The sequence below is a fragment of the Nestor notabilis genome, unplaced genomic scaffold, assembly GCF_000696875.1.
Source record: "Nestor notabilis isolate BGI_N333 unplaced genomic scaffold, ASM69687v1 scaffold21521, whole genome shotgun sequence".
Classification (NCBI taxonomy): Eukaryota; Metazoa; Chordata; class Aves; order Psittaciformes; family Psittacidae; genus Nestor; species Nestor notabilis.
In genome coordinates, this window is record NW_009914534.1 from 12,340 (window position 1) to 25,554 (window position 13,215).

General features: G+C 38.7%; 1 protein-coding gene across 1 annotated transcript; it reads right to left on the reverse strand.

The window, feature by feature from the left end:
* Positions 1-8,801: 8,801 nt before the first annotated feature.
* FBXO5 (F-box protein 5) lies at positions 8,802-12,993 on the reverse strand. Its single transcript, XM_010023707.1, has 4 exons — positions 12,258-12,993; positions 11,843-11,933; positions 10,619-10,780; positions 8,802-9,053 (listed from the first exon to the last, which is right to left on the reverse strand). The coding sequence occupies exons 1-4, from the start codon at positions 12,977-12,979 to the stop codon at positions 8,802-8,804; spliced, it is 1,227 nt and encodes a 408-aa protein (XP_010022009.1). The 5' UTR covers positions 12,980-12,993.
* Between the last annotated feature and the right edge of the window lie 222 nt (positions 12,994-13,215).

The window sequence follows — 13,215 nt, forward strand, 5'->3', positions numbered from 1 at the left end:
ATGAGAGCAGGAGACTTGTGTATTCAGTGCCTGCATGTGTGAATGACGGAACAGGAGGAAAACAGGCAAAGCACATGATGCATGTATTTATAGATGTCACGGAAGTCTTACTAGTGTGAAGAGTAAAACCAAGGAGCAATCTTTACCTCACCAGCATGCACTCAGGATGGTGCTAACTCAGTTACAGGTCTGGTTTCGGATAAGATCTATCATGTTCCCTGTTAGTTCAGAGAAGGGCAGAAAAATCAAAAGTCTGTTTGGAAAAATAAAAAGAGAAAGGCTTTACAGACATGTCCTCATCCCATACTCAAACTGAAGGCAAAAGAGCTACCTGAGAGCTAGTCTTAGAAGTGATAAAGATCTCTTGGACAGTCACTTAGTAGTTAAGCAAGGATCAGACCTTGACTCAGAGCTCTTTCCAGTCGTACCATGTTTAATGTCACAAGCATGCTTGATTTGGAAATTACACTGACAGACACAGTAGCAAATACCAAACTTCTTCAACTTTTGCTCCATTTCATCATCATTTCTGCAGCCTCTGTGGTGCAGAAAAGTTTACTAGAACTTTTCTGTGCTGTTTCAAATTAGTTTTTGCTTTGTAATCATTTCCCAGTGGTCACTGAGTAAGAGGATCTTGTGAGACGTCAAGCCTGTTGATTCAGAAAGTCTTAGCTTGAAAGATAGCAAAATATTCTTGAAAGTATTTAAATTTGTCCTCATCTTTGAATGAATAAGGTGATGGAAATCAAGAATTATTAAGCAGAAGACTACACTAAGATTGCACGATGTTTCAAATCAACAAATTTAAAATTACACTGAGCACATAAAAAAGACAAGGAAGTCTCATTAAAAGCATGTTCTCCACTCCCTGAACTAAATTCTATGATCTCTCAGATCAATTAAATGATATATTCTATGCTCTTTTCATGTTGTTTCAATTTTAGCAAAAATAAAAAGCTATATGGTACTACTACTGTGAGTTCAAAATTAACTGATGATAACTGAAGTTTAGCACAAAAATGATGATGATGTTTTTTCATCCTCCTCAGAATTAACACTTATAACCTGCAAAACACATCCAGGCTAGAAAGACATCAAAAATACAACCAGATAAGTGTATTTTTTATTGCAATTTTGCATCAGCTGCTATGACAATACAGCAGCATCGCTAAACTGAATTCATACTGAGGATATATAATGCCATTGAGTGTTCTGAGTTCACCAGCAGATGAAATCCATTTTTCAATAACACAAATACTGGCTTAATTTTCAAAGATTTATGGATCAATTTCTTGCCCACAACCTGTGTATCACAGCCTTGTATTGAGCTTCTTTCATCCCCTTAAGGGCAATCTTCAGGAGAAGACTTTTGGATTGTGTTTCCTGCCATGTTAATTTTTATAATGCTCTCTTGCTGGCTTTGAATAACTCTTAAAAATGGTAACCAAAGCAGACAGTGACTACTTGTAATTTCTAAACCTTCAAACTTTTACTACTAGGTACAAAGCTTGCTACCAGCAAACTGTGACATTTGTAGTAGCCTAAAAAGGGAACACCCTATTTTCACTTCCATACCAGTTTAAACCATGAATTTTTTAAGAAGCTACCTTTCTTTCATCATTTTCTGGCCAGAGGTTTATATAGCAAATATGCTTTCAGCATAGTTCCCACAGAAATTTCTGTTAAATTCTAATAAATATGAAAGACAGATTGAACACAAAGCTGGCATGTTTCTCCACCCCTTTTCTCTGAAGGGGTCTGAGGTAAAGTGAAATCTTCCTACTTTTGTCTAGCTTCTATCACAATAATTTACAGACAATAAAATTTAATATTTTATATCTAAATTTTTTTTTTCAAACAAGACATTTATTTTGTTTTAAAATTTACTAAATTTTATGTGGATAAACACTACATTTAAGTATACAGATAACCCTGGAATAGGAGAATTCTTTAACCTTATTCCCTGAATAAAAGTTTTGCTGGTTTATAACAAAGGATTTCTGTGCATATGGCAATGAAAACATTCAGGAATATTTTTGAACTTTACAATTTTATTTAATGATTTGTCTGAAAAAAAATTACTAATTTAAAATCAAAGGAACAGAATTAAATAATAATATAGCTGATGGTTTTTCCTTTTCAATTTATAATCCTGTAAACCCATATTAAATTATATACTTAATTGATTCAGGACAGGTAAAAGAGGAAAAGCTATAGTTAGGCTTTTCCTACCACAGTTTAACATCATGACTTATTACACAGCCACTGTGTGCCATAAAGAATGACATGGACATGAAAAAACTCACAAACTTTCTGATTTCATACTGGCACACATTTTTTTAGCTACCAAGTGGTACACAAGTAAAATGCACTGCAGAGAATAAATATATTATTGTGCTGCCTGCTGTGAGTATTTTTAAGGCAACACAGAGCTTTTTAATTTAAAAACATTATGTGTATTTTTACAAGCAGCTGATGTTTAAAGTAGGTTTTTAAGCAAATTGCAATTGATGTCTTCTCTGCTAATTTGGTATCCAGGGACAATCTTGAAAATTAGATCTATATATGACTAACGAAAATCTGTTGTACTTTGTAATTAACTGAGCCGAGGTAGACCCTCATAAAGTGACACTAAACATAAGAGGTAAGTCTCAGAGGTCTTGTGTCATCATGTTTGCATTGTGATTCATGCATGAGGCAGCTAGCAGGGAAGCCTCTGGAAAGAGCTTTCATCACTGCGCTCTCTGGTGGGCGCACACGGGAGGCATGGGCGGAAAACAAGAGCTGCAGGAGGTGGCAGCCAGAGACGTACCACCATAGCCATACCCATCCTAAATCTCTCAAGTGAAGCTGTAGCTGCCACGCATTACCCGTGGAAGAGCTATACTTCCTCCTGCAACATGCGGAAGTGTCTTCCGAGGCAGGTGGGCGCTGCTGAACTATATATGCTCACAGCTAATGTGAGGAAAAAAGGAAAAGTGAGGAAAAATATTTTTACTGTGAGAGTGGTGAAGCAGTGGAACAGGTTGCCCATAGAAGCTGAGGATGCCTCATCCCTGGAAGTGTTCAAGGCCAGGCTGGATAGGGCTTTGAGCACCCTGGTTCAGTGAAAGATGTGCCTGCCCACAGCAGTGGGGTTAGGAACTGGCTGATCTTTAAGGTCCCTTCTAACCTAAACCATTCTAAGATTCTATGTAATCCTTCTGGTATGAGCCATCTCCGACCTTCACAATCCTCTTGGTGTGGGTCCTACACGGGCTGAGGAAGCCACTGTATCTAGGCTATTTAATGCAACACCAGCATTCACCATTACTATCTGGTTTTGCTACAAGGTAGCATCAAATGTCCAGAGACTTTTGCTTGTCACTGAACATACACACATGCAACATGCTATGTTAGCTACTCGAAGTCCTGCACAAAGACTGCCCCTCACCTTGGGCCTGACAGCTACTCCTCCAGCTGACTTCCACCAGCTGACTTCCCCAACAGTCCCACTGTTCCCCACTGTGCCTCAATGCAGCCACAGCTGCACCAGCCAAGGGCAGCAGCACTTTTGGCCCTTCACAAAAGCTAGTCCAACACTAAGAGGTGGAAAATAGGGCAGAGGAGGGTGAGGGTCCCCTCCCTCTCCAAAGCTATGCTCCTGCTCAGCCACAGGACATCCTCAGGGATGTTCCTGGATCCTTGGGCTGGCCACTGACACTGCAGATGGCTAAGGGCCTTGGAGGGCTCCTTATATCCCCCCAGCATGAAACTAAAACCTCCAGAACAGTCAGAAAACACAAGGAATTGCATTTTTAAAATTCTGGATTTCTCAAAATAGCTCCCAAGCCCTTGGATTGAGTGCTGTGCTGTGATACTGTGAAGGCAGTTCTGAATGCAGAGAGCAGAGCAATACTAAACCTCAAGAGATAAGCCTTCAGCTGCTGAATGATCTCAGTGGCAAGAATGTCTATTCCTTCATTTGAACCCTGCAACTATTTCTGCATGTGCCAACAGGCTCAAGCAAACCCTTGCTGCTTTTATTTCATGCTAGGAATATCAGCACTGTTTTTCCCTCTTTCCTTGTATTCCCCTAGATTCCTTCAGAGGAGAAACTACTCCAACCAAGTAACATTAAAATCAAGTGGACTTCACATGACAATTGTTTCATCCTCTGGTGAAGACTCACATTCCAGCAGCTGTCCATATCTGTAACATTTCATCCTCTACTCCAAAGTTTAAATGTATTAAAGGGGGAATATTTTCTATCATGGCAAGCGTATTCCAAAATCAAGGATCTACCCCAGTAATTGCCTGGACCATCCTTACATTCAGGCATTTCAACTCAAGACACAGCTCCTCCTAACCACAGTGGAGGCACTGTATAGAAGTTATGTATTCATGCTGCACTTTTTAGATATTTTGCAAATCAGCACCATTAGTTTCTGCCAGAAGACACATCCAGGTCACACCACAGCAGCCGTGCAGCTGAGGTGTTCACTGAACCCCAGTCGATCAGGAGCACAATGTCCAATTCCAGGCAAAGCTCTGTTCGCTGCTTACTCCAGACCAGTGCTGAGGGCTTGATGGGATGGCTTGTACCCACTGCTTTGGAGTGGTGGCTTTGCTCTCCACTCGTCACTCCAGAGGCACAGAGTGGGCAAAAGCTACATTTCTAGGGCAGCAAATCACCCCTTGAAGAAGGCATGTGAATTTAGCAGCAGGATACAACTTTTACAGAAGGAACCTGTTCTTTTTAAGTTTTGCAAATATGTACATATCCTACGCAAGTATGTTAAAAAATAATAATAATTAAAATCAGTAGCTGAATTCAAATTTGGGGTTTTGGTTTTTTCATAGCAGATTTAACGAGTTTACCTGTGACCACAGTAACTAGATGGATAGCTACAGTCACGGAAGGTGGAGGAAATATACTCTCCACAAACGCAGCAAGAAGGATCTCAATGAATCCGGCTTCTTGCAGTGTTTCAAGAGCACCATCTCGTGGTTTTCCCTTTGCAGAACATACTTTATTTTTTCAAATCTCTATACTGCAGCATAATTTCCTCAAAAGGGTTTTCAGCCTTTGGCTTTAGAAGCAGATATTTTGGGAGATGGGGAGGGAATTCTTATCACAATCTTAATCTAGATTCCTATTTTAAACTCTGTGAGTTAGGGTGGACTTCATATTTTACCACTAAATATTATGAGCTTTTTGGAGAATGATCACTGCCAAAACTGAGTTTTAAACTTTTTTGTCAAACAAAACATTCAACATGCTAAAATGTTGCTTCCTTGCTGTGGATCCTTTGGTTAGTGGCAGTATATCTGGCACATGCCACACATCAGAAATCAGCCTCCAAGATGAACAACTAGGCTATGTGCTGTGCTAAAGCACCAACAGTTGCAGAGTTGTAGTAAGAGGCTGGGGAGGGTGTTCTGTTTTTTTTTTCCATGTGCCACTGTCCTCAAAGCACAAAGGCTGCTGCTGGATGATAAATGACACTGATAATTACATAAAAACTCATCCTTGGTTTTACAAGTTATGATATCATCAGATTAATCCAAATTATCTGACACTTGTCTCCCGTTTCTCTAGTAGCTGTGGTAGGCCAGCTGAGATTGACTTTAATGCTTTGTAGAAAAATGTAAGCACCTCAAGCAGTTCCTTGGGCTTTTCAAGACATCATCATAAGTGCAAGAGAGAAGAGCTGCAAAACATGGAAGTTAAATGTGGATTTCAGAAAGTCCTAAGCCCCTGTCTCTGCCTGCCTCCCAGCTAGGGTCAGGATGAAATAAGGAATATTCTGGCTCCATACTTGGTCAGGCCAGGGAGAACAGCTGCTAGCCACAGAAATTTTCAGAGCAGAGAAACATCCCACACTTCCTCACCATGCAGAGCAACGCCTAGAGATAAAAGCAAGTAACTGAGTGAAATCTGTACTCTTGCACCAGCCAGCGGACTCTGGCTGGCTGGGTAGTTATAACCCTCTGAAAGGCATACGCAATGCAAGCAAGAAGCTTATCGTGTCCCTGCAATGTCACCGGGGCTGCCAAATGTTGAGTATGGAAATGGTTTTCACAGTACAGCTGTAGTAGCTGGGGACAGCTCATCTCCATATGGCAATTACTATGCTCTTGTGCTAGGTGCAACTCTCACATTGATTACATATCAAAGGCAGGTTCAAGATAGGCCAACCACAGATATTAACAACAATCTGCATCTACTACTTTATTCCTATTTTTGGCACAGAGATTACTCTCCTCAACACTGGTTGGGGCACCTGTTAGTACTAACATCCAACACCCTCACTCTCTCTGATGAGCTGCTTTCTCACTCAGCCTAAATGGGGACATATTGTCCATTCTGCTTTTTTCTGCCCTACACCATTCATTTAAGGTATTTATGACACGACCAACAATCATGTGGCTTTCAGTTAAGATGCATAGCTTTTATACAGGTCCAATGCTCAGCATTGTTGGACAAGATTTCAACGGTTGGGCAAGTTTACCCTAAAGGAAGAAATAGCTGTATGGTCTACCACAGATCCCTGTGCTTCTCTTTAGAAACTTTGCTTAAGAAAATTGAAAGCATTGGTAACGACCAAGGTCCTTAAGGAGCTGTCACACGCCTGTTGAAGATTGCAATCCTGAATGTCTATCTTGATTATTAACACTAAAGCTGGTAGGCAAGGGGCTGAGGATCAGGATAAGACAAAAATGGTTAAACAAGAGGAAAGAAACAACCACAATGGTTTGCAGCAGACCTAATACAGCTTGGTCAAAGCTTTCTTAGAGGTCAAGTAATCTGACATTTCCAACAAGACTTTAGGTAGAAGGTAGCTGCCTCTTATCACTCAGAAGCTAATGAAAGATGTTTCTTTATATTTTTCATCTCCAGCTGCGACCCCTGAAACCATGTAGTCCAATTACTCCCCCTTATCTGGAGGTAACGCGAAATTTTCCTCAAAATTCTGCATGAGCAGATAAATTTCAACAGGAAACAGAACACATACAGAAAGCAGCTGCTCTTCACTCTCTCCATGTACAAATTGCTAGGCCTACTAGAGAGTGAATAGTTCCCCTCAGTAAGCTCAAAGCTTGAAAAGGTAAACCTGTTAAGCTTGTAACTGATGAGCAAACGTTTGCTTATAATATTTATCTGTCTGCTCTGCCTCATAGACTCGCTGTTGTTGCACGCATATCAAGCACCTGACCATTGCCTTTTCCGTGTCTCACAAATACTGCAGACACCACTACCCAGTAGTTGAGGGCTGTTACTTCTATACAAACGCCATTCTTGTTCATGCCTGCAGGACCGGTTGGTAAAGGTGGTATGGTCTAATTACCAGAATAAAGTATAAGAGGATGGAAAACTTTCTCCGGTCATTCTCAGATCCTGAGCTTATCTGTAAGTGGGGTTAAACAGATTTATGTTCTGGAAATTCTTGACACAATTCGGCCAGCTTTTTATTTTAAATCTCAGGTTTAGGTTAGGGAATTAAACTCGCCACATAAAAGCAGAATGCTAGAGGCTCGGCTCAACTGTTTCTACCACTGCTGTCACAAATGGAAAATTAACAAGCACAGGAAAAGTTGCCATGCAGTACAGAACGTCTGCCCCATTTCAAAGAGCAAGATCTGCAATGCTGCCTTCCCAGTCTGTTATCTACTTACTAATGGGGGAAAAAAACACACCCAAGCCGCAGGCATTTCCAGAAAGTGATCAGTCCTTTCCTTGCTGTGGAATCACAAAGACTTTGCTGACAGTGTTAGCTCTGCAGCAGCAGCACAAATTCAGATGATAGAAAATTTTCCATTGAATGCATTGGTTCAGAAACTATCAGCAATTACTGCTAAGAGCCTTTAGGTAAGCTGCACAAATGCAGCATGAGAATGGATTCAGTACATTTTACACAAAACCAGGGTATCTGCTCCTTAATAGATCAATATTTTTAAGCATTGCCTACTGGAAAACTTGAGAAATGAGCATGAAAAATAATCTTTTAAGATGCTAAATAGGAATTTTAGATTTTGTGGTTGAAAACAGCAATTTATTTTTACATTTACAAGACAAACATGAATAATATTTAAAGTAGTATTTACAAATATACACAAATATTAAAAAAATATCTTATTTGGAAAAACCTGGCAAAATATTTTTTAGCATTATAGCCAAAATACAGTACTTTTTTTTTGAAGTTGGAAAGAGTTCAAGGAAAACCTACAGTTTCTGAATGAAGAAATGAAGGAAGAGCACCCATGTAAGTTTTACATAACATAAAGCATTGGAGAAAATGGCATTATGACCTTTCACATTTTAAAATTAAGGCAAAGCCTTGGCAAGAGAAACATAAAATCTAGACTCTCTCATAATTTCATGTTAAAAGGGACTTCACCCACCTCACTTGAAATTCTCACTTTAAACACTTTTAAGAGACTTTTGAACAAGTGTAAACATTTAAATAAAACACAGATTATGCTTCCCCTTCTGTCATTCAAGAATTGCTAGGGTTACACATAGAAGGCTACTTCCCAAAGCTATTTTGTTTTGTTCAATAGACAAATTGCCAGGACAACATTTAAAATATTATTTGAATTCATATGCAGATTTTTTTTTCATTTATAGATTAGTAAGCGTTTTTAGAATGGATTTTTGTGATGATTCCTAGGAATTTTAACACAACCATATAGCACAGACAAATAATAAAATTAGCTTAAAAAATACAGAATAGCAGAAAGCATTTTTCTTGTTTGGTTTTCTTTGAAGATAACTTCAGATCCTAAAAACCCTGACAATCTGTATTGGGATGGATAGATCACAATCGCTGTAGATTCCGTTTGCTTTTCTTAGTCCCAGGAAGCAGTTCTAGCTTTGAGCTGGGTTTCACTGGTTTGCCACTCACACAGTCACTGGAGCTATGGTAACTGCACATGCATTTTGTGCAAAAGTCGAAGCCGCAACCTTCACGATTGCATGTTGCTCTTTGTAGATAGGAGTCATACTTTGCAGGGGAGCCACAGCGGTGGCAGACTTTAAGGCTTTCAGTATTCTTCAAGGTCTTGGCAGCCTGTTGGAAAATTGTGAGTGGAGGGTAAATACAGACCCCAAACATTGCCTGTTGTTACCTAACGTGCCACAAAACATATTGTAACTTCTCCTACTCTAGAAAGAAACCACAAATTTAACCTAACTCTGGTTATATCAAATTCTGACGGGAGATTGAACAGGAATAATCAGGCTATAACTGCAGTGACTTTGGACAGGAATAGAGGTAGCAGATTTACAAGTCTTTAAATTTAAAGCACAGACTAAATGCAAAGCAGTAAGAAACACAGCCCTCCTGAATCCTCCAAACTTCATTCAAAGATGGTGATTTAGTTAACCTTAGTTTAAAAAAAAAAAAAAGAGAGAGAGAATAAATCTGAATACCATTTAAATCAGTAACATCTTTGAAAAGCAAGCAATATGTCCCAAAAATCTCAGCTGTAGAGTACTCGGCCTGAAACACCAAATGGCAGCAATTCTAACTCTCTCAGTTAATCTTTTGACACGAAAACAGATCTACTATTCAAAATCATTCAGTATTAGAAAATCATAGACCCATATAACACTTTATATCCATTTAACTGTTAAAAGCAAAATGTTTATATAATCTAAATTATGAGTGCTTTTAGACTGCTACTTCAGTGTACAGTTGAACTTTCAAATTCTTAATGCTATAAAGTGTGATACAGTAGTACTGGAGCAGCTCAATCGTAATTTCCAGTGCTATTATATCCTCTTCTCCTATTGCACCAAATTGCAGAATAAGACTTTTGAGCTTGAGTATAAAATCTTTTCTAGTTAGGAAAATCTGTTGCTTGTTAATAATCAGTGACTTACAATAAATATTTTCAAGTCCTATAAGACTTGCAATGTAGACCTGCACCTACATGTGGGGGGACAAAAACGCTTAAATAAGATAACAAGGTGAAAAGAAACTTAAGGCTGTTGGGCCATTTGTTGACAACTCCAAATGTGCATTACACTAAAACTATGTAATCAAAAACAACACCCAAACATTTTAATGTTAGATAATTAAAGAAAAAAACAAACCAAAACCATAGAATAAACAGAAGAAATATCCATCTGTTTAATTTAAAAAAAATAAGACCTAAAAAAACTACTTAGTCTTTGGTCTTTTTTTTTTTTTAATTGCCCACCAGTGTTGAAGCAAAATTGTCAGTTTTCTAGCTTATCTGGACAACATGATTCATTATAAGCCCATGGAAATTACAAGGAAATTACTAGACTTTTTCATATATGATCCAAGCCAAAATTTAAGCCAAAATAACCCCAACCAGACCCACAAAACATCACTAAGGCATTTTGAGGGTACCTAGGCACCTGGGAAGAAAAAAGTAAAATAAAATAAAATAAAATAATTGTAGAACAACCCAGTGTATCGATATTCTCCACTTCTGACATAGTCTCAAAATAAGGAAAAGCAAATAAGCAAGATCTGGAAGAAATACTAGTAAGAGTTACAAGCACTTCAAATTGGAGATACTTCTTTCAGAAACACACTTTACAAGCTGATTGCATGCCAGATAACATGTGAGAAATTAAAGATGAATGGAAATCACCAGTTACCTCAGAAAACTCCATCAGCCTGCTGTGATTCTTAGATGCTTTGGATCTGGTGCCTTTTTTATTCAAGTTGTTTGGTGGGGTTGCTTTCTGAATGGAAGCTAAAGCTGCTCGGTAGAGAACATAATCCCTTGTTGCAGCATGCTCTGGTGCCTTAGTGCCATTCTAATAAAAAGAAAAAGAAGAAAATTTGAGAAGAGACTTATCTGATACTGACTTTTTGTTTAATAGAAGCCAACAAGTTATTTTTGATCCTTCTTCCTGCCTAGTTTCCACTAACAAAGCATCATACCAAGTAGTATGCTACTTATTTTACCTTAGCTTTCTGAGCAATGACTATTGCACAGTCTGTATGCATAGAGCAGACCCCTAGCTCAGAGCATCAAACCCATCATCTATTACTTAATGCAATGTGCTATCATATTAACACATCATAATTATTTAGGCAGAGCATTGTAAACTAGTCACTGAAGTGTTTTAAAGCACAAAGCAATATTTCAAATCCTTTATGGGGAATAGGGATGCTTGCAGCTTTAAGAAGTAAACTCATCCCACCAATTTTCTAAGCTTGCAGTTCAGGTTGAAGGAAAGCATACAATGGCAGGGAGGAAATCAAACGTTATGGGATGAATGTTCAGTGGTGTCCAACTGTTTCACCCCAACAGGCTAGAAACATACTACATAAAATCCTAACTAGCTGACTACCTGATTCTGTTGCGGATCCCAAGACTTGCTTCATTGTATCTTCCCTTCTTAAGGAATAAAAACACCCCTTGTGTTTTAAAGAGTCCTGCCGTGGTAAAGCACAATGCTTAATCTACTTTTTTTATTTCACAGAACAAATAGGCATTAGGAATAGCTCACAGTGCAGAAAGCTCAGTTTTCTGCAGCTCAAGCAAGCAAGCCTCTGCTTAGAGCCTCTAGGGCTTGCCCAGTGGGCAGTGCTGGAACTGAGCCTCTCCTTCCTGCCTTCCTCTGTAACACAGAACATGTGGAAGACCTTAAGAATACCTGCATCTCTCCTTGGGTAACCTTCTCTATCAGCCTTTCTTGGGCTCCAAAGAGTGAAGTGACCAGCAACACTTGAAGCAGGGCATCCTAACAGAACTCAGATACTCCAGTGACAATGTTTTCAGCCTAAGAAACTCTTCTGTGATTTCTTAGGCCTGGGAGGAATCCTGAATAACTGGTTTAGGCTTGAAATATCTAACAAATGCAGAAACTTACAGAAAGGTTTTTCACAGCTTTACTATACATTTGGAAAATCCATTTATCTTCTTGTAGAATTTTCTGCCATGTTGCGCTGACTTTGGCAAAACTGCAATGACAATACAAACATATCAGTTACCTCTTAGAAAAGGGAAAAACTTTTTATTTAACAGTGGGAATAACTATGTTATCTTTTTCTTTCATGTAGAAGATGGGATATGTTCACAGGAGTAATCTATAAATTTGCCTTCTAGGGAAAAGATGCATCCTCCATATATATCATGGCCTACATTGACAGTTCATGTTTTACTATATTACAGCGTAGTACTAACCAGTGAGCATATGTCACAAGCTCCATATCTAAAACATTCTTAAGCCACCTGATTAGGTTGTTCCCTTTCCCAATAAAACACAATGAGATCAATATACTTACTTGATTAAATCCATCTCACCAAGGTGCCTTAAAATGTTTGCTAATATATGCTTCAGGTCCTTTTGGAAGAGTTCAGCAAGAATGTCTATTTTATCTAATCCCATTTTCTTTCCAATTAGGTTGCAAAGTTCAACCTTTCCCATAAAAGCAATTTTGTCTACTGCAGCCCAAGACTTAAGATTTCTTTTACCACTTTTTTTCAAAGTTGAGCAAATCATTTCTTCATAATGGATCACTGGCAACAAAGTTTTCTTTGAAAGCTGTGTTTGGTTTTGGTTCTTCATGAGGCAATGCATTGGTGTTCCGCAGAGATTCCCAGCCAAAGGTATAATATCCTCATGTTCTATTGCATCAGTGTATTGATTACTTAATATAGAGGAATAACCACTGTCCTCATTAAATTTACTGTTTTCCAGGGCCTCTGTTTCATAGATACCTTCATCAAGTCTCTGGCTTACTTGTTTGTTTTCTTTGTTATGTACAGGTCTTCCTTCATCTTCAGGAGTTAGATTTCTGCTGGCCACATGGTATGAGTCACTAAGGAGTATTTTCTGATGCTCTTCAGCACACCTTTTACAAAAGCCCTCCTCATAATTCAAGGAGCTGGATTTTTCCAGTCTTGTTTTCTCCACAGTAGACTTCAGTGGTGCAAACCCAGCATGAAGAGACGTACAACCAAAATCACATTTCATTTTGAAAGAGTGCTTAAGGTTTGATTTCATTATTTTGTTTGTATCCTGCAAGAAACAACAAGGACAGTATTACATCACAGCTAAACTGTATCACAAATACTTTTTCTTATAAAGAACCAACTATGCCTTCCTTCTGCATTATGAATTTTAACCTTTTCTCTAGGTCGCCCTCCAGTGTCTAAACCACAGACAACTAGCAGCACTAAGGATCTGTAACAGTCACTATGTAAGATCTTCTGAAAATTGTTTTGCACTAGGATGAGAAA